This window comes from Anoplolepis gracilipes, chromosome 17 (assembly GCF_047496725.1).
Source record: "Anoplolepis gracilipes chromosome 17, ASM4749672v1, whole genome shotgun sequence".
In the NCBI taxonomy this organism is placed as follows: Eukaryota; Metazoa; Arthropoda; class Insecta; order Hymenoptera; family Formicidae; genus Anoplolepis; species Anoplolepis gracilipes.
In genome coordinates, this window is record NC_132986.1 from 9,261,549 (window position 1) to 9,286,436 (window position 24,888).

The 24,888-nt window shown below is 32.5% G+C and overlaps 5 protein-coding genes across 5 annotated transcripts; 2 read left to right on the forward strand and 3 right to left on the reverse strand.

The window, feature by feature from the left end:
- The first annotated feature begins 236 nt into the window (after positions 1-236).
- Positions 237-2,275, forward strand: LOC140675228 (uncharacterized). The gene is made up of 2 exons (XM_072909455.1): positions 237-448; positions 729-2,275. Exons 1-2 carry the CDS (start codon positions 334-336, stop codon positions 1,169-1,171), a joined length of 558 nt encoding a protein of 185 aa, XP_072765556.1. The 5' UTR covers positions 237-333; the 3' UTR covers positions 1,172-2,275.
- Positions 1,585-4,289, reverse strand: Sin1 (SAPK-interacting protein 1). Its single transcript, XM_072909454.1, has 7 exons — positions 4,061-4,289; positions 3,622-3,762; positions 3,082-3,356; positions 2,721-2,890; positions 2,351-2,644; positions 1,997-2,238; positions 1,585-1,778 (listed from the first exon to the last, which is right to left on the reverse strand). Exons 1-7 carry the CDS (start codon positions 4,131-4,133, stop codon positions 1,585-1,587), a joined length of 1,389 nt encoding a protein of 462 aa, XP_072765555.1. The 5' UTR covers positions 4,134-4,289.
- A 588-nt stretch (positions 4,290-4,877) lies between these two features.
- LOC140675276 (uncharacterized) lies at positions 4,878-6,536 on the reverse strand. The gene is made up of 3 exons (XM_072909596.1): positions 6,184-6,536; positions 5,309-5,464; positions 4,878-5,171 (listed from the first exon to the last, which is right to left on the reverse strand). Exons 1-3 carry the CDS (start codon positions 6,356-6,358, stop codon positions 4,960-4,962), a joined length of 543 nt encoding a protein of 180 aa, XP_072765697.1. The 5' UTR covers positions 6,359-6,536; the 3' UTR covers positions 4,878-4,959.
- Positions 6,537-8,616: 2,080 nt separating this feature from the next.
- LOC140675274 (enoyl-CoA hydratase domain-containing protein 3, mitochondrial) lies at positions 8,617-10,770 on the reverse strand. The gene is made up of 6 exons (XM_072909594.1): positions 10,567-10,770; positions 10,086-10,151; positions 9,677-9,850; positions 9,417-9,604; positions 9,106-9,266; positions 8,617-9,011 (listed from the first exon to the last, which is right to left on the reverse strand). Exons 1-6 carry the CDS (start codon positions 10,615-10,617, stop codon positions 8,782-8,784), a joined length of 870 nt encoding a protein of 289 aa, XP_072765695.1. The 5' UTR covers positions 10,618-10,770; the 3' UTR covers positions 8,617-8,781.
- Positions 10,771-12,699: 1,929 nt separating this feature from the next.
- On the forward strand, positions 12,700-24,784 carry LOC140674974 (uncharacterized). The gene is made up of 8 exons (XM_072908931.1): positions 12,700-13,009; positions 16,113-16,387; positions 16,585-16,976; positions 17,168-17,245; positions 17,626-20,364; positions 20,773-20,856; positions 21,469-22,380; positions 22,767-24,784. Exons 1-8 carry the CDS (start codon positions 12,841-12,843, stop codon positions 22,969-22,971), a joined length of 4,854 nt encoding a protein of 1,617 aa, XP_072765032.1. The 5' UTR covers positions 12,700-12,840; the 3' UTR covers positions 22,972-24,784.
- The last annotated feature ends 104 nt before the right edge of the window (positions 24,785-24,888 follow it).

Consider the following 24,888-nt stretch of genomic DNA (forward strand, 5'->3'; position numbering starts at 1 on the left):
GCTTTAGCAAATTAGTGATTCTTTATTGTGATTGGTTTCTGCACTTAGATCCAATGATAATCTAAATCTAAAAAGAACCAATCACAATAAAGAATCATTAAGCGCTCACTGAGCCAATCAGTATATGTTTGACAGACTGGTTGCTGTGTTTGAACGATATATAACTATCTATAATATATGTGATTTATGATTGAAATTAAACTATCCGATTGGCCAAAGCGCATCGCATGCCCATGCGTGAATTCGTTTGAAGTTTGAAATATATGCCGCCATGTTGTTTATAACGAGAAATAATATTTTGCTGCGACAAGTTGTGCTTGATAATACTCGATAATGGCTACGGCTGATGTATCGCACTTTGATGAGGAATGTAAATCTGAGAAGATCGTTTACAAACGAAGGTCATCGATTTTTCACACGCAAATCATAACATGCGATCAAACTCAAGGTTAGTCCACTTTGCAAAATGTAATATTTTAATTTTGAAAAATTTTTACCTTTAAACACTGTTTATAAACTCTTCTTTTATTTTAAAAATACTTAGTCTGAAAGTTGAAGAGAGATAGAGAAATATATTTATTTTTCTTATTAATATTATTTCAATAAATATAATTACTATTTTTTCTTGTAAAGAATTTGAGTCTTAAAAAGTTCTGTATAAAAAATTCTGTTTTGTGTAACTCCTAACAATTCAAGACTATAATTATCTTTTTTCTTGGACAATGAAGGTACACCTGGGAATAAGATTTTATCGAATAAAGTCGACAAGGAATGTATTGCTCAGAATGATGCCAAGGCATTTAATCTGAAGGAATATGTAGAGAAACTTAGACAGGAACGTAAAGACTGGCAGAAAGAATACAAGAATCGCAAAACTCAACGGAAAAACCTGACTAAGCAGAAAACAAGTGTGGAAGGACAAGGTCAGGTTCTTGATATAAATATATTAACAGAATCTGACAGAAGTTTCCTTTTGACACGTCCCAATTATGAATATATCTCTCAAAATAGTCAGAAAACTTTGGATGCGGTATTAAAGATATCTATACTTAGTCAGCATGTACACAAGTTAAATCAAAAATTTATAGAAAAAATGGAGACTAATATATATACAGCCACCAAAAATGTTATAAAGCTATCAAAAAATGAAACAGACATATTTAGTATTTAAGTATTGTTTATTCTTACAAGTCTACAAATTTCTAGGTAATAAGGAAGCTTCATAGTAAAAATATAAATAATTAAATATGACATTACACATGATTAATTATACAATACTTGTTGATAATACAATGATTACGATTATGATACATTCATCACACACTTGAGTAGAAATATAATAAATACAAAATAATTTACCAATAATATACAATATTAAATTTTAAATTTTACCAATAATATACAATATATTAAATTGTGAAATAACCATCTACTTTCTGTCATTTCTGGTCTGTCAACGAAATTCTGGATATTAATTCAATTGTATTTCTAATTTTAGAGTGATTCATACGATCACGTTATGTTGTATATTAATACTCAATGCTTTAAATAATCTAAAATTGCACAAAGTAACCAGTAGAGTTGTCATCTATATAGATGAAAACTCTTTCTTCTCGCCGCTTTTCTTTCCTTTTGCGCGAGATATTCCTTTCTAGACTGGCTGCTATGTAGTTCTAGAATATGATTAATTTTTCGTACGATTTCTTCAGCCGTCACTGAATCCGCCTCAAAATCGTGATTCTTAAACGATGCTGATTGATGAAGTGAATGACTTTGACCTGTAATATCATTGATTAATATTAGAATATTATCTCTATAAAATACTAATCTTTATTATATAAGGATGTTTAATGTGTCAAAAATTATAATTTATGAAAGAAATTACTTTTTATTCTTTTTTAGAAAAAATATATTCCACAATTGTCAAAGAATATGTATATAGCTGTATAATATATATAATTATATATAGTTAAAAGAGAAGTAACTAAATACGAACTTAGAAAGTTATCTGGAGCACTGGATTGTGGAGTATAAACCAATGTAAACATAGTTTTTGATCCTTTTGTCTCTGTCACTTCACACCATGCAATGTTGTCTATGTGATAGCTGACTGCTCGCTGTCTATTCCAAAACCTGGCAGCACCTTTACCCGTTATAACTGGATCTATCTCTATTTTTTCACCTGATATCCCAAGATGAATCTCAGTCTTTGCTCGCATCTTGTTGATTATGTGTACCCTACATGTACAATAAAACATTTATATTTTTATTTAAAGATCATCTATATTTGAACATGTTGTCTTAAGCAATTTTTACAAAATTTTTATGACATTCAATTATTAGCAACTACCTGTATGACTGATATAGCGGTGCCTCCATTGCAGTAGTGTGACCCTCCATCTTAGCCAAATCATTTGCAACTTCCTCCTGCTCCTTGTCCTTACGTACCAGGTCTTCCTCATCTTTCTTCTCAATACAACTGAATGTGTTGTGCCTCGCTCTATCGCTTGGCTTCATCTCGATCAGGCCCAATGTAGTGAATTCAAACTTGGAGATAGTTTCTCGCGGGTCCAAACAGGGAAAGGCCCAGTCAACCTCGCCGTCGTCTTCAGTGATGTATAGTCCATAACGTGAGATGTCCTCCCTGAAAGTAATGGCCAGCAGAAACTTCGTGAATAAGGCATGCGTGTACCAGAGACGCAAAGTAGTTTGTTACAAACTTCAAATTATGATCGGGATGTTCACTTGCATATTTGTAGCAAATCAGTCCGATAAAGTCCAACACTCGTGCTGTCGCCGTCACTACCACCTGAAGTGGATATACTCTTTCCTCTTTTGGCAACATGCACATGAATATTCTATACTTTCTTACAGGAATGCCTACCTGTGCCTGCAAAGAAATTTTCGAATATACAATGAAACCATATTATTATTCAAAAATAAAGGTTATAAAACTATAAAAATTTTAATAATGCATTATTTCAACTTTTATTATAAAAAATTGTGTAACATTTAAATTTTTTAAAATGATTTGGAAATCAATTTTTTTATTAGAAAATGAGAAAATTCAATGGAGCGTACGTTGCCGTCAAATTTGACATAATCCTTGAATGGATTTTGTGGTAAATTTGGACATTTCTCAAGCTGTTCCGATAAGAGAGATTGTCCCTTTTTTAATAATACTTTTCTACGAAAATCCTTTCTTTGAAACAATTCTGATTGATCTGTAGGTGTGATAGCATTAAAATTGTGCTCCCATTTGACATGTTTAACTTTTGCAGCTTTTTTTCTTTCTATATCCATTTTTTCCAGTCTCTGTGCAGTATTGGATCTCTGTCTATGACTGAATTCCATGTCTACAACATTGCATAAGCAAAAAATATTTTAAAGAATTCAACAAAAAAATAATTGCTTAAAAATTTATTATATATATATATATATATATATATATATATTTATTTATTTATTTATTTATATATATAGATAAATGCTAAAAGTAATATATATTTGTTAAAATTGTTTATTTTAAGTGGATAATTTCAAACTAATCAATTCTTGAATTTTGATGATTTCAATTATATGATGTTGCCTTTATATAAAATAAGAAATGAATATGTATACCCATTTGTATATCATATGATTCTACCAAGGCATCTAGATCCTCATCATCACTATCCTCCATACCAGGATAACATTGTAGTGTTCCATTTGCCTTCAATTGCTTAGGAATATCTTCTCCGAGCATTACTATTTCACACATACCTTTCAACCAAGAGTAATAGCAACATAATATATATTTTATTTATTTAATTATTATTTAATTTAATTATTATTAATTAATTATAACATTATATTAGAAGATCCCGAATTTAATTTCTTTGAATCAATTTATTATATATTTAATAAAGAGAATATATATTAATATTTAAAATAATCGTGCCACATTGATGTTTTATCAAGAATTATTAACATTTAATATAATATTTAGAATCAGAGAGCAATGTGTTTTACGCGCGATATAATAATATTCTAACCTATGTTGAATTTATCAGAAACATACCTGTATCATCCATAGCAAGAAAACTATCCCTGATGTGCGACAAGAGCCAGTGTTGATTATCGTAAAGAGCCATTTCTTTTTTATTAACTAGATATCACCTTGTATGTTGAAAAAAGTCAAAAATCATGTCAAGATAAAACGCACTGGAAGACTCGTCGCTCTTTTTACAAATCAAAAGATCGATTCCAAAGTACACATTTTGACATTTGACTTGACTACATCATGAACGTTACGAGATTTCTACTACTGCCGACAGATGGTGTTAATCTCTATTTAACAGAATTTTACGTATATGTTGTATACAAGACGTTCGTAAAGAAAATCTCTCTTTCTTGTGTTATTCTTAATTTTTATTGTCTGTAATATTGTACGAGGCTTAAAACTTGAAATTTCATTAATGGAATATTTTGTGGGATATAAAAATGATAAATTGATAACTTTAGCCAACTTTATCTTTATTAGTATGATATAATGTTAATATCAACATGATAATAATTGTACTCTTATTTATTTTTTATTGTAATAATGATTACATGCGCTATTGCTACTAATCATTATGCATAATTATTTCCTCAATTAATAATAATCATATTTCACTCAATTATACATTGTCATTATACATATTTTCATTATTACGCTCGTTTTAAAAATAAAAAAAAAGAACTGAATTTCGCGAGTTATTAAGAATCCATGCCGGATGATGCGTCGGTTTCGTAAAAAAAAAAAAAAAAAAAGAACATATTTTTATTTATAATACATACTGTATATTATTTTATATATTTTTTGTACAATTTTATATGCATGTACGATTTGTCGATTTTATTTTTTTTTTTTTTTTAGAATCTTGGCCGCGTCATATTTAGAGACCACTTCCGGTGCTCAATCCAGGTTAGGTTAGATCAGGGGCCATCCGCGATGGTGGTAGCAGCGGCGTTGGCGGCCGGGGGGCTATTTTCCAGAATTGTACCCCAGATCGCCGCGGCTACCCCGCCGCGGGCCCCCTCTTTAGCATCGGTGTTCTTTTTGAAATTGTGGACAGAGTAGCGGTTGTATAAACCCCAGATACTGTTCATCAACTTGCTGTTGTACTTGAGCGGCGTTAGCTCCCTGCCTGCGGAAAAAATATTTCATGAAATTCGCTTCAAGATCAATTGAATTAGGTAAGCGCGCGGAAACGTTTTCTCATTTCTAGTTGTAAAAATTTATTCAAAAGAAACGTTGAAAAAACTGTATTAACGAGTATTATACCTTCTAAACGAGACCACGAGCCAAACATATTTTCCTTCTTCTCGTCGGTCTTTCCTTTTTCCCCTTTCTCGGACATTAAAACAGCGCGTTCATTGTTACATCGAACTTTGCGCACCGCGAAAGCACTCTGCGGAACAGCAGCCATTTTTTCACAATCTACAATATAAATTTAAAAAATATATTAAAATCTCGTAATGGATCAGTTGTCTATTTTTCATTTCTCTATGCGTGTGTTTACCAGAATAAAACGAGAATTTATCGAAGAATAAGTTAGAGAGCTTAATCTTGACATTTCTAGAGCACAGTAAAGTCATATATATATATATATATATATATATATATATATATATATCACGTGTTTATTACTTTTAAATTCTTTATGAAATCTAGTATTCTGTTAATTAAGCAATTTATTATTAATAAATACATAAATGCATATAGAGAAGAACTACGAATCAAAAGATTATTCATGCAAGAAATAAAAATAACGACAGTGCGATATATTCATCGCGTGTTACGATCCTCTCTAATGATGTCTCAGTCATATCATGTTTTCTGCATTAATTATTTTGCTATCGTTAATAGTTTTGATCTTTATTTCCAATACTTATAAAGAAGCCTGTTTACTATTGCTGCTAAAGCATTTCTGCTTTATATCTCGTACTGGAAATTGACAGATCAGATTTGCATTGACATAAAGTATATTATTTTAATTGCACTTATGTATTACTTTGATCTTTTTTGAATTTGCAGATGCAATTTTAAAACGAACAGTTGTAGTTTTAATTGTACGTAAGAGACGCTAAAATACATCAAACCAAGTGATGCTTTCTTTTCGCCAAATATGGTTTACATTTTTTGTAAATCCAACTGACCGATGCAATTTTCGAAGAACAACTCCGTTATCTGTCTTCTGGTAAATCGTCTTCGTCTCGGCAGACTCGTGCTTCTTGTCTTTCCGCCTCGCCCTGTAAGTTCTCGAGTTTCGATGCTCCGGAAAGCCTCAAGCTTCATACAGCCGTTAGCAATAATAATCTTGGTAAGATTCATCAACTAAAAAATAGTGTCTTTGTCTTTATTGTTAATGTTTTTATTGACTTGTCAATGAGAGAGAGAGAGAGAGAGAGAGTGAGAGAGACAGAGACAGAGAGAGAAAAAATTCCGCTGTTTATATACGATACGTCACATGTATCTCTTCGACTTTGTACACCAAATAATAAGTCAGAGTGATACTGGTCTCCGGCGCGACGACGGATCTCCTTTATAAGCTCGGTTGGGGAAAAAGCTAGCTAGACAATGAGACAGAGACGGACGGAGAGAGATTATTTTTATTTTGCCACGCGACATAATAAGAGCGATATATCAGCGGCCTTCGAGATATTCGAGTTATGTTGCTCGACCACCGCGAACTTATATGACCTTATCTTGCTTGGACCCAAGAACACTTACTGAGCTATATCTTTGTAACATTATGTATCAAAAGTCGTAGTTCAATCCATTTAATCTATCTGATCAGTTGTAGCGATGTAAAAGTTAAAAACGCATCTAAATATTGGAAATACGCATAAGAAATGTGCATATAAATATTTTTCTTGTATATTTTGATATTATTGTATTGTATTAATGCCAAATTATATAAATTATATATTATATTTGTTATTGTGAATATGTTAGACTGCTGGACCAATTAGATTGCCTGTGAACCGTTTTATAGATAAAAGACTGAAAATTTCAATCTTTAAGCTTTCATCCGCATGACATGGGACCACAAATCGAGATTTCTTGAAAGGAGGCAATGCATTATCATAACAAACAATTTTATCAAAGACCGAAAATAAGAGACGATATATGCATTTATACTATCACAAATCGTGTAATAGCCAGTGGCGGTGCATTCCCTTCGTTTGGTAGGTGTTTTTCGTAAATATCTATCATATAAATCATAATATAAAAATTATAAATAGGCCAGTAAGCGGTACTTATAAGCTATATATAGCTTTTAAATGATATCGCTTATCATTAAATATAGTGTAAAATTAGGAGCAAACAATTGGATAAATATTTATTTGATTCACAATTTACAAGAACGAAGAATAAAAAAAATTTTAGAATTTTATATAGTACTACATAAAGACAATAATTTTCTCTAAAATTTCATAGATGTCGGAAAATATCAAATATAATAACAAATATCATATATGTTTTCTCGTATTTTTAACGCACTATTTTTTACAAATTATCGGATTATTAATATAATCTTTGCTCAAAATAAAGCAGATTTAGCTAATTATTATTTCCTTTTTTTATATAAAATATTAAATACTGTGTTGTATCTATTAAACGGTTTACAGGCAATCCAATTGTTGTTTGATATATTCAGACAATAACAAATGTAATTTATATAACTTTGCATTAATACAATAATGTGAAAATATACAAGAAAATATTTACATGTTGTATTTAATGTCTGTGTTAAGTTCAAGCACTCTGTGTGTATATAATTACATGATTAGTACAAGTTTAAACGCTTCATTGTTGATAAATTATGAAACTTTAAAAAATAAACTTTTATTTTTTTAATTTATCCATTTTTTTATGAACTACAGAATATTGAAATCTCTCTTTTTCTTTCTCTTTTTTCTTTTTTTGTATTGAAAATACGAATTTAGTTTTAATGAAAATTAAATCAAAGTTTTATATTATCCTCAGCTAATTTCTCCTTTGATCAACATTGTAAGTACATTTTATCTATATCGGATAATTGCATCAGCTTTATGGAATGCAATATGATTTGCTACATATTTACGTTTTTTTTCTGAGGTCATTTCATGAGAGATATATTATTTTCTACAACTGTAAAATCAAGTCTTTTGTATGCGATAATGATTTATTCGTTTTAATTATTATATATTATAATTTAAGCTTAACCAGACTTGAAAACAGAAGACAATAATTGATAAATATAATTGATATAATTTTAAGAATATTGTTTGCAGATTCAGAGAGAAATTCCGTTAAATTTTTTAAAAATACAACAGCTTCTTCGAAAAAATTGTGCAATATTCAAATATTTACGATCTTGATTAGCAAGAGATTTGGGAATTATCATAAAATAAAAATCTAAATAATCTTTTAACGAATTATTTTTGTCAAAAATTAACTTTAGTCTGTATTTATATTGCTTAATTATCATGCTTAGATCCATTTTTTATATGATTAGTGAATGAGACTAAGGACATTACTTATTTGAAAAAATGTAATATATGAAACATATTTTTTTCAAAAAACTCATATTGATATTAAAATTATATTATAAGATAAAAAATCTCGTGTGGCTAATGTCACATATTGTAAAAAATTTCATGTATAAAGAGATGTTACGTTAAGTATGATAAGTTCATGATCTAGTTTTGATGAGGAAAAAAGATACAAACCATAAAATTACAACATATAACATGTACAATTCAATGTAATTAATTTTTCTCGTAATTATGTGACCAATTCGGCTTTTTCTTTTTCAAAAAACTTCGTATTCCTTCCTGCGCATCTTTCATTTTCAGATTGTTCACCATTTTTTCGGTGCCCAGGAAATATGCCGTCGATATATCGAGTTCCATTTGTTCGTACAAGAATGTTTTGCCAATGTGTACGACTGAGCGACTCTTCGCGTTGATCGCGTCTGTAATTCGGCGGATCTCCTCGTCTAAAATCAAAGTAAGAAAATCATTCAAATGTAATATTTATTAGACATATGTAGTATTATATTTATTAAACATATGTAGTAATTAGTGGCTCACCGAGCTTGTCATTAGGCACGACTTTGCTAACAAGACCATACTCATAAGCTTCTCTGCTCGAAATAGGGAGTCCCGTGAAGAGCATATACATCGCACTCTTTCTTGGCACATTGCGCACCAGCGGTATACCTGGAGTCGAGCAAAATATCCCGAGATTTGCCCTGCGAAAAGCATTATGTATGTACAAATAAGAAATAATAATTAATAAAAAAATGATAATATTGATAAATTAACAATAAATATAATGATACTAATAGAAATGGTAATTTTTACAGGATAATAAACAATGAGACAAGATATTTGCAAAGTACCCTGGAGTGGAAAAGGAACTTCTTTCCGTACACACCGCGATATCACATGCCGCAACCAACTGACAGCCAGCTGCAGCTGCCAGACCGTCCACCGCCGCGATTACCGGTACAGGGCTCTGACTAATCGCCCGCATCAATTCTGCAGAAGTTTCGAACACGTCCTTATGGGATTTAGCGTTCGTAGCTGTCTACAACGTAAGCTGATGAGTTTCCTGTACGATGAATATAAAAAAGTCTTACAGAAGTGAAATTCTACGGACCAGTTCCTTCAGGTTGTGTCCGGCGGAAAACACTTTTCCAGAGTCGGACATCAATAAAATGGATCGAAGATCCTTGTTGTCTTCGTCCTTTTTAATCTCTCTCAGAAGACTCTTCAGCATCTCCAATGATAGGGAGTTACGCGAAGCAGAGTCGCTCAAACGGATGGTTCTAATCTAAAATAAGGTGAGGCTAATAATATCTAGCAAAGATAAATAATGTCTATAATAAATAGAAATTATTAAAATTATTTATATTTAAATTATCTCTCTTTCCCTTTCAAGGTGTTTTTAGTTAATCAAATTAAATTAGATTAAATTTATATATTAGTTACAATGAGTTACGATCCCTAGAGTAAAAGAAAATAGCACTTATAATTAAAAAAAATATTAAATAGTATAGCATCTTCACCCCATCTTTTTCCGTCGTCACCACATATTTCTTCTCAGTACATAACATTCTTGTAATATTTATTCTCTGCAACATTCAACAATCAGTATCGAATTATTAATTAAAATTACTAATTATCGATGGCATTATGAAATTAGCTTGCAAAATTTTCTTACATAATTTAAATTAAATTGTGTTCGCGATTCGTACTAGTATTATTCGAGTTAATTTGAACCAACATCTTTAGGCAAGCGCGACTTTTGAGAGGCATTTCACTTGGCGTTACAAAGACTTGGAATCATTTGATTCACAGTGTTCAGACAGAACACTTCGAAGCATTAGTAATGTCAAGTGGAATGTATTCTTCGCGAACAAAACAGAAATACAATATTGTAATACGCGTAGCAATATAAGTAATCACTTTTATATAATCAACATAATTACACATACAGCTAGTATAATTATACAGTTTACATTAAACATACATAAATCAAGCAAGTACCTGAGAAACAGTGGGACCATTTTTGATCAAGAGTTTCCAGATGGCTATCATTTTGTTACAATGCTGTACCTTATTTTATTTAAAAGATTTAGATCAATCAAAATAGGTATAGCACTTATTTAAAATTCGATGTTGATTGACATTGATGTCACTTGATTCACAAAATATAGTAAAGCAGCTATCGTTGATGAAGATTAATTATCATTATGATGATAAGTGACGTATTATTTAGTCGTAAGCCCGCGAAATTTTAAGCGAAGAAACTAGTATCTCTTTCAATATTAAAGTTTATGTTATTAATAAGATTTTAATGATAAAAAGTAGCAAAATCTTGTATGATTTTGAAAATGATACGAATAGTATTTTACATATTTTAAAAAAAAGATTATAATCTTATTAAAATGTAAAATTTAATATATATACGTTTTATAAATAATTTATTAATATACTTGAATATCATGTATTTAAGAATTTCACCAATTATGGGATATTTATCATCATATCTATAATTGTAACTCTTCTTAAACATGTCTATAATTTCGTAAAACGCAATATAGTGCAATTAGCAATAAGTAGATGTATTATGTTACCGTTCAGACTGCAACATGTGCGTATGTGTGACGCACGCGCATACCAATCAGCTGACGCCTACGGAACGATTCGGACTGTAAACAGCTTAAAGACAGTCGTCTTTGAATGACAGATGTCAAAGTCTGGCATTCAGCACGTGGTATATATAATATTCTTTCTAGACAAATGAACCAAAAAAGAAAAACAAGAACGAATTTAAATTGGAATGATGATAATAGTCTTAAATTAAAAGTAATTGTTAATTAATTTTTTTAGTTTTAAAAGCACAATTTTTTAAACATATTATGTAATCCGTATTTTCAAATTAAGAAATTTTTTTACGTGTCTTTTTTTAAAAATTTTTTAAATTTTACTTAAAAGAGAGTATACCAATTCCTTTATGTTCTAGATTTATTTGAAGAATATTGCAAAAAGGTTGAAAAGGCTGCATGATCCCTACTTCGAACTTCGGAGAAGAGGTGCCTCGGTGACGCACGGTACGCGTTCCCATAACGACCAGTGTTTCCCTTAACGACTAACATGGCTGAAGCTGAGGGTAAGTAAGTCCGAGTGCATCGTCGCGTGTATATTTACGACGAGCGAACGATAACGCGGCGAGAGATCTTCGGTTCCGTTTACTCCGCGACTTTTTCCGTCATCTTCATCATCGTTTCCGGCGCGCTCTTTTCACGGCTCCCGTCTATTCTAATTATAGGGTAAACAGCGTGACCGCGGTCACCGGCACACAGTTACAAGAAATATTACAGGAAACTGCCTCGGCGCAGAAGCTATCGACCTCTATTTCATAATAGAAAGTGACTTTAGGATACATTTTGAAAGTGCATGTGGAAAATAAACGTGAGGAGTATGCACATGGTAGATAATCATTATATGCTTATGATTTTAATGATTTATTACATATTTGCAACTGCTTCTTTAAAATCTATTTTGATAATTTCTTTAAAAGAAAAATGAAAACATTAGCATGATAAAATATATTTTTTTCCTTAAATTTTGATTGCTTAAAAGGTTTGTTATATTTTATCATAAACATATACACACACAGTCTTGATTACTATATAATAATAATCATAACAAAAGAGTTGTGTGGAAAAAAGAAATATGCAAAGAAAATTATCGGGAGAAATTTTCTTATACATATATATATATATATATATATATATGTATAAGATACGATTTTTATATGTATATATATATATATATATATATATATATATATATATATACATATAAAAATCGTTATTAAAATTTAATTCAACTTATCTATCAATTATATATTTTAAAGTGCAGATATTAAATATATTAAATATTTCCATTGCCAACTGACAATTAGAAACTTTTTAATTTTAGTCTATACTTTACAAATATGATACTTAAATTTGCATTTTTGTATAACAATAAAATTTAAATTAAAGATGTGTACTACAATGTATTACTTTTTTTACTAAAATAGGACAGATATCGGATAATATATTTTTCTTCTAGTCTACTTTACAATATTTATTCTGTTGCACGTATATTTTAATGAAAGAAAGGCGAGATACACTTTCTGAGACAGCGATGGGACCGAAAATAAACCTCTGTCACAATTACAACGGTTGTAAGAGCGCCGTTCTTACTAAAGCCGGCTTGACTCGCGCAGCCTCTCACAATCAGTCGGTGTCTTGATGTGCTCGCAATCAGATGCTGTGCTGCGTCCCGAAGAATCTCGCGGACGGAGACCCGTTCCACGACGAGGCCCCGTTCCGCGACGAGGCCCCGTTTCACAACGAGGCTCTGTTTCTCGACGAAACTTCAAATAAGACACCACTATCCATTTGCGAAACATGGATCAAACTATATTCTGAAGAAGGTGAGCTTACAAATTCGTCTGATTAAGCACCGTTTCAAAGTTCGTTATTTTCTGATCATCGAGTCATCGATGATTATATAATTGTTTGAATCTTATAAGAATCGGCGAATTAAAAAGAATGAAAATGCACTTTGTGTTTATTCTGGTCTCATAGTCTCACAAAGTGTATTTCTCGATAAAAACGAGAAATGTAGGGCTATTGGCACATAGGTTTGAAAGAATGTCAAAGTGCCAGTTTTAATGAGTATCAAGTACATTTAATATACATAGATAACATTTTCCTGTGGAATTTAATATAGCTTAGAATTTCTGAAATTATAAAGTTTGCCGCGTGTTGTTATGTGTGTTTAGTATTTATTATACATTCAGATCGTGTACATCAGATTTAGCCGAGTAGATCTGTTTACATTTGAACATATACATTGAACTCTCTTACTTTCCAATCAAAAATAAAGTAAACATGTTCGATTGGCATTATTATCGCCATATAATTACAAAAAAGAAGCTTTTATATAAAAATATCTTATTTTCCTATTCTGGAGTCTACACACACAACAATATAAAATAATATAATAACTTGCAACTTTTTCTTTTACACAAATGTTTTTTCTAACAATATAATTTTATATTTTCCTCTAAAAATAAATGACTGACTGTTGTTTCAAATTAACAAATTAGCTCCAATAGTTTAGCACAATCATTATTACAGTTCTTTTAACAAAATAATTAATCGACTATGAAAGATTTATTTTTTTGTTTCACGTTAGATTACGCTACTGATGCATTTATTTTCCTTCTTCTTGCTTACGTCTAAAAGCGGCCATAAGAATTGTAAGAACGCGCCTCCGCTGTGCATACTAATTAATTTGCATTGGCTTAGCAAATGCACTAAAAGCCTCTCGTCGACCTTAGGCGTCACGGGAAGAACGGTAATAGCTTGCGTGGAAAAAACTTTGCTCGTTCTTTCTAACACGCGCGCGACTCACTTAGAAAAGCAAAACGTAAGCAAAACAGTCATTTGTGGGCGTCGTTAAGCGGCTTCGACGGAATGAGATCATTGAGAATAGCGTTACGATGCTTGTTTTCATGTTCTCGCATGAAAAATTACCGGAGACCGTCGTCCCTAGCATCAGAGAAAATGTGAAATTAAATACAGTAAAATAGAAAAATTACGAAAATTAATAAATAAATATATACGAAATATTTATTGTATTATATATTTTATAATACAATTAATTAAATAAGAAAAATATATTTTAAGAGAGAAATTAATAAGAAAATTGGATAAAAAATTAATATATGTAGAACGTGTGTTTATTGTGAAGTTTAAAAAAATAACGTGTGTGATTATAATAAGCACACGTTGCGATATAAAATGTGTACGCGGACGAAGGCAAACGCGGTGACCCACATTTCCGCCGCGCATTTAGCGTTAAACGTGGGTATCTCGCTTGATGTTGACATTGGACGTTGCAATAAGATCGTGGATTTAAGATATTTAACGAATTAAATCATTCAAACTTTAGATGTAATCGAGAAAATAAAAGTCCGAAAACACAGGCGATAAAAAAGTACACCTTCTCGCTGACAGAAAGAATAATCGGAGAACGGAAGGAACGGATTCACTCCGTTCGCGGGTAGGAAGACGAGATTCGCGTTCTCCACGATTGCCGAGGTACCTCGAGGGACGCCTAAAAAAGGAAACTTGCTTATCCGTAGGCGACAGAGCCGAGTCTCTCGCGGGGGCGACTCTCTTCGGCGTCCTCGTCGGCATCGGCACCGCAGGTGTCAGCGCGATATACGCGCAACTTGGAATCGATCACTTATTGTTAGTCCTTTTCTAGAATTGAGATGATTGTCATCGCGAAATGTCTTTCGAAGGTTCGATTTGATGAAACTCGCGCGGAACGCTTTGTGCAACGAGACGTGAAAAAGTGATACATCGGAAAATTCTGTTATTTTTCATAATTTTGTGTTTGTGTTTGTGTTTGCATCGTGCTATTGAAAGGATGTAAACTCGTCTTCCCAAAGTTAGTGATATTAAATGAAAAATTGCAAGAATCTATCAATTCATGTCATCGAAACTTATATAAAGAAACGTAGGATTGACATACGTCACTTTTATAATTGAATGGTTCATTGATTGCGCGTTATCTTGTAACGCATAACTCATAATAACTAGGGCGTTTGCGAGAGGATCTTGCAAGAAGAGAACACCGTAGTTGTCGTTGCGTAATTCCGGCGGCGATCGAAGAAAGTACAATTTGCAATTTAGATTCCTGACACTTTCAATCGCAACAACCTATTGTATATTGCCGCGAAGCATTTTTAGTGCGAGTGAGAATAAAAGTGAGAGTATCATAGCATCACAAATTACTTAAAACAAAATAAATATTAACATATATGAAAGTTGTAATTAAAATTACAGAATATATAACATCAAAGAATTTTTTAAGAGAACATATATTTATTCATAAGAATATAGATTTTTTTTAATTTGTAGATTTTAAGTTAAGTTTTGTTAGTGTTTTTTAATAATTTGTGTGTAGCTGCGATGACGAGCACGTGTTTCGCACTCACACCATCTCCCACGTGTCTAACGTCTGCGCGTATTGCATAGCATGACGTACATCTGTTGTCGTATTTGGCGATCTCTCGACGTGTTGTCGGCGAAAATATCGATTATTCGCGGATTTGTGACCTTTGTCAGAATGAACAGCGATTAACAAGGGGTGACTCAGATTGAATTTCCATATGACGTTGGGGACAAATTTCGCAGAATTATATTATAAACTAACCAAGCCATAACTTTGGTGTCCTCTGACAGTTGTGAAAAATAAAAAATATATAATATTAACGTAAAAAGAAAACGCTTCGTTCACGTAGTATTTTAATGACAGAATTTAGATGTCTGGAGACAATAACGGCGGGAATAAATAAGACCGCTGATCAAGGTCGAAGTTTACGAGCCCTTAATTTTTCTTAAAAAAAAAAAAAAAAAAAAAAAAAAAAAAAGATAATCATTTATTATCATATCTCGTGGCCGCGACAACTTTAAATCACGAGGACTCATTTAATCGCTGAACGGTGTAAATGGACGCAGATGCGCCGCCGCCAATTCTGCTGCCTTGCGCGATCTGCGGCCGGACGTTCATGCCGCAGTCGCTCGAGAAACACACGAGGATATGTCAGCGCACTGCCACCAAGAAGCGCAAGCCCTTCGACTCGGCTAAACAGAGGATCCAAGGCACCGAGCTGGCCGAATTTCTGCCCAAGCAGGAGCCCTGGCGACATCAGGACGAGAAGACTACCATCTCCTCCTGGAAGAAGACCCACGACGACTTCCTGCGGACCATTCGCGAGGCGCGTGGCGAAGTCGTGAGTTCTTGATTTTCTCTATTATAATTTTTTAAATAATTTTCTTTGTAATTAAATTTTGGATATTCACATAAATTATTATTGTTATTTTTACACTAAAAATAATAAATTATCTCAAACAGTTTGTTATATTATCTCTTATTTTCTAGTTTACATGATAAATTCTCACATTTATTCCACACTATTTATTCTTTCAGATGACCTCGAGCAATAAACAATGCAATTCACTGATCTCCTCGGGCCCGCCGACTCGCGCCAACGAGAAAGGCACGTGCCCTACGTGCAATCGACAATTTGGTATTAAAGCTTACGATCGTCACGTCGCCTGGTGCAAAGACAGGATTACCCGGATGCCAGTGAGTCCGGCAACAAATTTGGCGAAGGAACGATTAGAGGCGCGCATGAGATATAAAGCACCAGTCTTCAAGAACCGGCGAGCTATTAATCGAGAAAAGTACAGCCCGGGGTCAGCGGTAAACCAAGGTGTCAAAACTTCTGTCTCCTCGCCGACTCTTGTCAAATCGAAAGAAAGTATCTCGATGACCAATGGCAGTCGACAGAGTCCAGTGAAACAAAAACCACCCGTCGTGTAAGTATAATTATTAAGCTTTTTTTTAATGATCTAAATTTTTTCGAGTTTCTTTGTCTGTAAAAAAAGATCAAATTATAATAATTATTAAATTGTAATATAGTATAAAAATATAAAGTTTTATTTTCTGTTTTAAATTTTCTTAATTGACTTGACGTGATTATAATTTATTATATTTATACTTTATATAGGAAACGTCCTGGACAACTCAAGGAATCTCCTATCTCATCTGGACCTATGAAGTCACGCCTTATTGATCGTACGAACAAGTAAGATTTTGATCTTTCCAATTTCATTATTCTCATTTTCAAAAGAGAAACATTCTATATTTGTATGTAGGATAAGATAAAAACAAGCGTAGAATATTTACAATAAGCGTATATTTAGTGCCGCCCATGAGGAGAAGGGAAAAGGATAAGGCTTAAAAGCACTTTATGATAAATTATACTATATTATAGAAAATAATTGAAACTATTTTTGCAAATTTATAAAAATATTTGAATTTAATGCTCAGTAAAAGCATAAGTGATTTTTAAAAATACTTTAAAAAAGTTTTCTATGCAATTGTCTATCTTAAAAAATAAAATTTCTAATTATTTAATTCCTCAACGACCTTCTCCTGATGATTATCAGGCGCACATCCTTGATCCTGGTCCTTCCTTCTCCTCAGGCCAGCGGAAGATCATGACATATTGACATCAACATCCTGCCGATCCTCTCATTTCGCTATATCCTCCCGTCGTCCTCTTCACTTTCCTCCTGTGAAATCCAGAATCAATTCAGATTCAGTCTGCAACGAGATCACGTCGCCTGCCACCTCGTTTAGAAAACAATCTGATCGAAACGAAACAATCTCCCAACGCATTCCAAACGACGAAATGAGAACTCAAGAAATTTGTTCTGCCAAAACGCAGAAAAATATTGTTTCCGCCAGAAGTCAAGGCCACCCGACGATCAATGATATTGCCGTAAACGATAACACTCTAGGAGTTATTGTGCAACCTTACAGGATACACACGGATATGCAAAAGGATATTCAATTAGTGACGTGGAAGCAGATCAGCCGTAAGACGAATAATCTTCAATGTAATGATTCTGTTAATTATAATTTCTCACAGGAGTTTCAGCTACTCGATCTCGATCTACAATGTAACCAAGAAAACGAAATCAATACGATTGAAAAGGAAGATAAAATCGAAAAAGAATTGTTGATTACGAAGAACGATTTTACACAAATCAACGATGAATTAAAAGACAGCGAGATTGATAAATTGAACAGTAACAAGCTCACTTGGTTAAACGGTATTCAAAATCTGAATCAGACTTACTTGATAAAAGACTCGGAGGATATATATAACGAATCATCAGAGATTCTACACAGTAAGTGGAAGCCGATTAAGCACAGTCCTCGTGTAGAGTTTTACTTCAAGGATAGAGAAAACGAAAACGAAATTAATAAAACAAAATTGAACCGAAAAATTATAGAGAGTGATGAAGAGATTAGAGCTACAAAGCAAGAGTTAAAAACAAATATTGAAAGTAAAGAAGATATTAAGGCCAAGGTAATAGAGCATAAAGTAAAAAAATTGGGAACAGATAGCAAAGATGAGAAAGATAATTGGAAAGTGAACGAAAAAGAGATTGAAGTGATAGAACGTAAAATAGAAAAATTAAATATTGATGCTAGAGATAAAGATAATCAGAATCTGATCAATGAAGAGAATGCAGGTCATGATGTTAAGAAACTAGAAGTAAATGTCAAAGGTAAAAGAGAATCTCAGAGAATGGATGATACAGATATTACAGAATTCGATAAATTAAGTATGCATAAAGAAGATGAAAAAGATAAACAGATAGCGATAGATAATGGAATTATTGAGAATATTAAATGTACTATAATAAAAGAAAACGAGCAAAATTTGTCAGATTTTGATGAACATATTCAACTTTTGCAAGATACATCGAAGGAATATTTTACAAAATTGAAATCGAGTTCTACTGACAGTAATAACGATCTTACCTTGGATTTTCTTCAAAACTTCTTTGAAACTCCTTCATCAGAATGTAAAGATCCAACACTTTATATCGACAATAGTCTAACGGTTTCAGACAATATTAATTATATTCAAGATGATTTGAATCTTAAAGATGAAATGCTACAATACGAATGTGATACATGTTGCAATTTATTAAAGTTACAGGAAAACGCAGCAGCTTTCGTATGCAATCAATCTGACATAAATAATATGATGTCTTTAAACAACTGCAGTAATCTATCTGATCCTGAAGATGAAACGTTATCGTGTCAAAATAATGTAATAAGTTGCAATTCATTAGATTTAATAGAAAATATCAAAGTAATATCATCTTCTGTATCCAGTCGAGCTATTAGCACAGAAAAAGAGTCTACAAAGAATATTAAAAATGTTAAAGAAACCGAAATAAATGAAGAAATAAGCGAGAATAATTTAATTATTCTTTATAATAAGGACTGTGAAGGAAATTTAAAAGGATTAAATTCTGAAATTTTGCTTTCACAAAATTCAGAAATAAATCTTGCTAATAAATCAGATACAAATAACATACCTTTACAAGTCAACAGACAACGTCAAGAACAAGTCTTCGATTCCGATAATTTCGAGAATATCGAAGATTGCTTAAAAAATGGGAAAACAGATTCCAACACAGATATAGATAAGCGTTCGAACGACATATCAAGCTGCTCGATTATTAAAACGGAAGTTGCAACAAGCGAAGGTTTGCGTAAGAGAAACATGGACAATGTAGACAACGAAGAATTTAATTATGGCAGCGATGATATCGTGTTTGTTGGAGAACATAACACGCGAGGCGCTAATGATTTAGTGTCATCAGTCACGTTGAAGGACAACGCCGAAACGCAGTATCGACGTGACGAAACTTTTCTAAAAGTCAGCGTAAATTTGTCAAAAGGCATCTCTGACTCGACTAAAAGAGCTGCGAAAGAACGTCCAGTAAATTCCGTCGAAATAAAACACAAAATCAGAGAAAACATGAATCGTCTTCGCGGTAGCACCGATTCCTTGATATCTTCGGTTGAATTTATAGATCTTGCGAAAATTAAGCGGCCCAAAGAAAATTACGCTTACGAGCAAGAGAGTATAGAGATAATTCGGCCGAGACAGAGCAGAGTGTTCAGAGGTTTACCCGATATAAGGAACGATTCTGCGGAATTGAGAGAAGATTCTGAAAGATCATACTGGGAGAGAGCTTCGAAGATTTCGCGAAATAGATTGATCGATGTCGATTCTATTCGTACGGGATACGTTAAGTCATGCGGAAAGTTCGTTAAGAGAAATCCCAGAGTCCGTATTCTCCCTCCAGTCCCAAATCCATTGATCGAACGAAGGTAGAATTAGAGAATAGAAAATAGTATTAACATAAGAGCAAAAAAATTATTTTTATCGTATATCTTGATATCTTAGACTGTATTATACGCACTGTAGATTATTAGCATTTAATTCGTGTTCATTTATTATTTAGTAAATACTTTATTAGCATAAAAAATTGCAATGCTGATTTTGTGCAAATGGTTGTAAGTCATATTATGATATTAATGTTTAAACAATAGAATTTTCCAGTAAGGATAAGTTTATATAAATTGCTATTTAATCGGTAGAAAAATTTGTATAGCATTGCTGATGCACTGTAAAAAATAATCATATCTACGATTTTTCTTTTTTATTACTTACGTACTTCTATTTACATATTTCAGTAGAACAATAGTTATGTAGTTAATATCTTAACAATATTATAGGAAAATTGAACTGGCGACACGTCCCGCCTGGTGCAATTACGTGCGCGGAAGGCCGGACTTTAATCTTGTGCTTAAAGCTAGAACGTAAGTTCCAGAACGTGGAACCAATGACTCATGGCAGATTTCTAATTTTATCTTTTATTTTATCAAAATATGTATTTGTGTGTTATTTATCTAGCTTTAATCTAGTTAATTCAGAGCATTATATTAGGAATCACTAGGATGAAAATTAAATGTAATATAGTATATAATTTTTCTTAAAAAAGAATTTAGAATCGATTTCTTCTTTTCAAGGATAATATATTTCAAAAAGCAGACCGTCATTTTTCATCACTTTTTAAATTTTAAATATTTGATTCCTGAATTAAAATGAGAACTAAATTAAGTTTTAAGAGATGTAATTTTTTTTATTTCCATTTTTAATATCTTACTAAAAGATATTGATTTCAAAAGAAATTGATTCTAAATTGATTTATGTTTAGCAAGAGCAGATTGGATTACGTATCACGTGTCAGAGTTACACACGAATGTTTGCTCATTACATTTGCCTGGGAATTGATCGGCGCACGTATAGCTTAAAGACCAAAATGCACCTCGTTATCAGGCACATTACCGTTTGATTGTCTATTGTTGTTTTATGCAAAAATATTTCTCGTAAGAAAAAAAGAAATCACACTAATTAAACTCTAATTTCAGCGGCACGTGCAAGGATTATGATCCGTTTCTGCTGGCGGAACAGCAGATGAATGACCTGCTGTCGGACATGAGCGATCAGTCGATGACAGGGAGCCCCAAACTCCAACAAACTCATAATTTATATCCTCTCTCTCATTCCTCCGCCTTTGTAAAATATCCTATTTCTCATATGAGAGCGTCTCTGATAGAGCCTCCTATCGAGTTCGACGATGTTGCATCTGACTTTTCGAGCGACTCTACCGAGACCAACTCGATCTCGCGCGAGATCTTCCTCTCGAAGCCTGTTTTCACGAGTAAGAATATAACGGATGTTACGGGCCTAAAACCCATCAAGGAATTGGGCAGGCGAGTCATAATCGATAAATCGAAAGCATTGGGCGTTGACGAGCGCCGCGGCGTCATCGCCAGCGCCGACAGACCGCGCAAGATTTTTGACAAGATCACACCTGTCACGAAATCGTTGATTGATCAGTCCAACTCGATCCGGGCCTCGTCCGCGCCCAGGACCAATTCACACTTCGACAGAAAGATCTCGAACGATGTCAAGAAGGTCCGAGAGTCCACGATAACCGATAATCAGTCATTATCAAGGTCGTCGGATCAGAGTCTCAATCAGAGCAATAACAATTACTCGTCCCTGTCCGGCAGCAACCTAAGTCTCAGCTCAATCATTTCCTCCTCGGAGTTAGACGTCAAGCGGTCGAACTCGATGTTCGACGAGCTGATGACGTGCTTCAAGGAGGATGAAATTAATCTGAAATCCTTTCTCAATAATGACTCCTTCGACCTATCCAGCTCCGGCGGTGATAGGCAACGGAACGGCAGCCTAATCAGTGACGGAGAACTGTCTTCACCTGATAGCTACAAGCCACGAGATCACAGCAAGCTCAGCAACGATTCTGCATACAGCAGGTTAGTCTTTAGTATTGCATTTTAAAGTGATTGTTTGTCATATGGATAGATGTAGAACTTCATCAACAGTTAATCATTTTAAAAATTAAAGATTTAAAAAATAGAGCAAATTATTACAAATTTATATTTTTAGAAAAAAATCTATCAATTAATAATTTATTATATTTATCTTAAATTTGTCTTATATTTGAAATGATAAAAACTTAGGATGAAACTAATAATTATTTAATGAAACATAAAGAATTTTTCGTTATCTAAAAAATTTGTAGTTTGAAACTTTAGCAATTGTAATTTTTAATCATCACCAATCCTGATTATGTCCATTTATCATCTGCATTCTTTTTATTCGCGTGTGCTTAAAACCTAGTTCAATGTGTGCCCTATAGTTTAAATCGCAAATATTCACACCATGGACGCAGCACCAACGACGTGATCGGCCGTCTTGACGAGGACGTGCCTCGAAACGAGATGTCGCCGACTCAACCGACAATCAAATGCAAGTTATCCAAATTCTGCCACGAGTGCGGTCAGCGATTTCCGGAAACCGCCAAGTTCTGTTGCGAATGCGGCGTCAGAAGGCTCGCGTTGTGAAACGCATCATCTTCGAGTATTACCATTGTATCAATCTTGACATTAAGAAGTGAAGCAAAGATATCACCGTGAAAATATTCTTTCGAGAGAAGAGTACATGTTACAATTGTTTATTTCAAAAGCATTTTCTGTAGAGCGAGAATACTCCAGAAAAGAAGAGTTTTTACTAATTTGCAATTTCGAAAGAATTTTTTTTGAAATTGAAAACTTTTTCTGAAAATATTCTTTGATAGTGAGACAATAGATTAACTTCTTTATCATGATGATATGTAAAACACAGTATATTATTCAGGCGGCTTTTTAAAAATCTTAGAGTTTTGAGTATCTTTGAATTTTGTAAGGTAGCATTTTTATTATCGAAGAGTTTTTTTATCTACTTTAGTTTGCTTTCTACGATGCGTCGATTTACTCGCTATATTTGAGTAGTCTAATAATAATATATATATATATATATATATATATATATTTTTTATAAGAGAGAGTTTTTGTCACAAACAAATATATACATACACATATCGAGAGTCGCTGAATGATCGTAGAAGTCGTCCTTTTTTCTACAAATTCACAAGTGCAACTTTTTGATAAATTTTTTATACATTGAAGAGAATCAGGAAGTATATTTTCTGTTGAAAATAGAAGAATTGAATAAAAGAATTGATAGGAATTTATTTTATAAAACTATAAATATGACAACTGTAATATTGTAATATTGTATCTATAATTTTTATTTTATTTTTTAATTCTGTAGTAAGAAGTAATCAAAAATCGAAGGAATACGACTCACTTGTATATTTGGAATTAAAATACTTCAAAATAAATTTCTTATATTTTACACTCAACACAATTATTTTATATATATTTTTACATAAAAATAGGAAAATAACTTTCTATGTTCGAATCTTAGGAATTTAATTTCACAAAAATAAATTTCTATCAACTCTCTTCACCTTTCAACTTTACAGGGCTCTTGTATCACATGTCGTATATGTAATGAGGTTGACCGTAGTATAAGATTAGGAGATAGTGATTAGATGAGTTGCCAGTTTCAGCTTCGCTCAATTAACGAGTCAACTAACGAGGAAAAATAAGTGTAAAGTTCGAAGTGCGATGCGTTCGAATCATTAATCTTAATAAAGATAGACTTCTCAATTGTTGTGAGAAAAAAGAAGATTAATTAAATTAAAGGTGCACCATTAAAACGCACAATCGATCCAACAACCATATCGAGTGATTTTATTTATTCTTTAGTAAGAAAAGATATATTACGTTATTTATTACATAGATGCTGAAAATATGTGACTTAATATACAAAGTATCTCGAAAAATATACAGGAATATAGATATCGAGTTAGAAAGTGTGTTCCGATATAAAGAGAAAGTAATGATTCTTTTCCGATTAAATTTTTACTATAGAGAAAAGATAATAAATTTAAAGAAGTCTTGTCAATTAATCATTTTTTTATATACACCACGTCACATTTTTTTAAGACCTGAGAAAAAGCGTAGAAAATATCTCTGCTAGTTGTGATTATAATTATTGTGAAGAAAATAAATTGAGTAACGGCTATATATCGTCATACTAATTATTTGTAACAGTTCTAATAAAAGTAATTTGTTAAGAATGTCATTGGCTCTCTGGTTTTCATAGGATATACCAAAGAGTTACAATGCAAAAGAGAGATAAACGTTTGACAAAACTGACACGGTCGTCTAACTTGGAAGAATGTGTGTTGAATTAATTGTATGCAATCGATAAATTGTATACGTCTCAAACTGTATTTTTGCAAGTGCAATAAACTGATGCTTGTACAAATTTAACAGCTTTAGTCTTTGAGTTCTCTAAGAAGAGAGTTTGAGGGCTATAAAATTTTCATTCTTTTTCTCCAATTGCATGTAGTATAAGAAATTATTTATAAA

Coding starts and splice junctions, on each gene's coding strand:
- Sin1 (XM_072909454.1), bottom strand. CDS start 4,133: ATGGCTCTTTACGATAATCAACACTGGCTCTTGTCGCACATCAGGGAT. Junction 2,891..3,081: donor ATGTCAAATTTGACGGCAAC/GTACGCTCCATT, acceptor ATTTCTTTGCAG/GCACAGGTAGGCATTCCTGT. Junction 1,779..1,996: donor TGCTCCAGATAACTTTCTAA/GTTCGTATTTAG, acceptor ATGATATTACAG/GTCAAAGTCATTCACTTCAT.
- LOC140675228 (XM_072909455.1), top strand. CDS start 334: ATGGCTACGGCTGATGTATCGCACTTTGATGAGGAATGTAAATCTGAG. Junction 449..728: donor AACATGCGATCAAACTCAAG/GTTAGTCCACTT, acceptor TGGACAATGAAG/GTACACCTGGGAATAAGATT.
- LOC140674974 (XM_072908931.1), top strand. CDS start 12,841: ATGCTGTGCTGCGTCCCGAAGAATCTCGCGGACGGAGACCCGTTCCAC. Junction 16,388..16,584: donor GCGAGGCGCGTGGCGAAGTC/GTGAGTTCTTGA, acceptor TTATTCTTTCAG/ATGACCTCGAGCAATAAACA. Junction 22,381..22,766: donor AACGATTCTGCATACAGCAG/GTTAGTCTTTAG, acceptor TGTGCCCTATAG/TTTAAATCGCAAATATTCAC.
- LOC140675276 (XM_072909596.1), bottom strand. CDS start 6,358: ATGAATCTTACCAAGATTATTATTGCTAACGGCTGTATGAAGCTTGAG. Junction 5,465..6,183: donor GTTCTTCGAAAATTGCATCG/GTCAGTTGGATT, acceptor TTTATATTGTAG/ATTGTGAAAAAATGGCTGCT. Junction 5,172..5,308: donor CTCGTGGTCTCGTTTAGAAG/GTATAATACTCG, acceptor TTTTTTCCGCAG/GCAGGGAGCTAACGCCGCTC.
- LOC140675274 (XM_072909594.1), bottom strand. CDS start 10,617: ATGATAGCCATCTGGAAACTCTTGATCAAAAATGGTCCCACTGTTTCT. Junction 9,267..9,416: donor AGTTCCTTTTCCACTCCAGG/GTACTTTGCAAA, acceptor TGCTTTTCGCAG/GGCAAATCTCGGGATATTTT. Junction 9,012..9,105: donor CGTGCCTAATGACAAGCTCG/GTGAGCCACTAA, acceptor CTTTGATTTTAG/ACGAGGAGATCCGCCGAATT.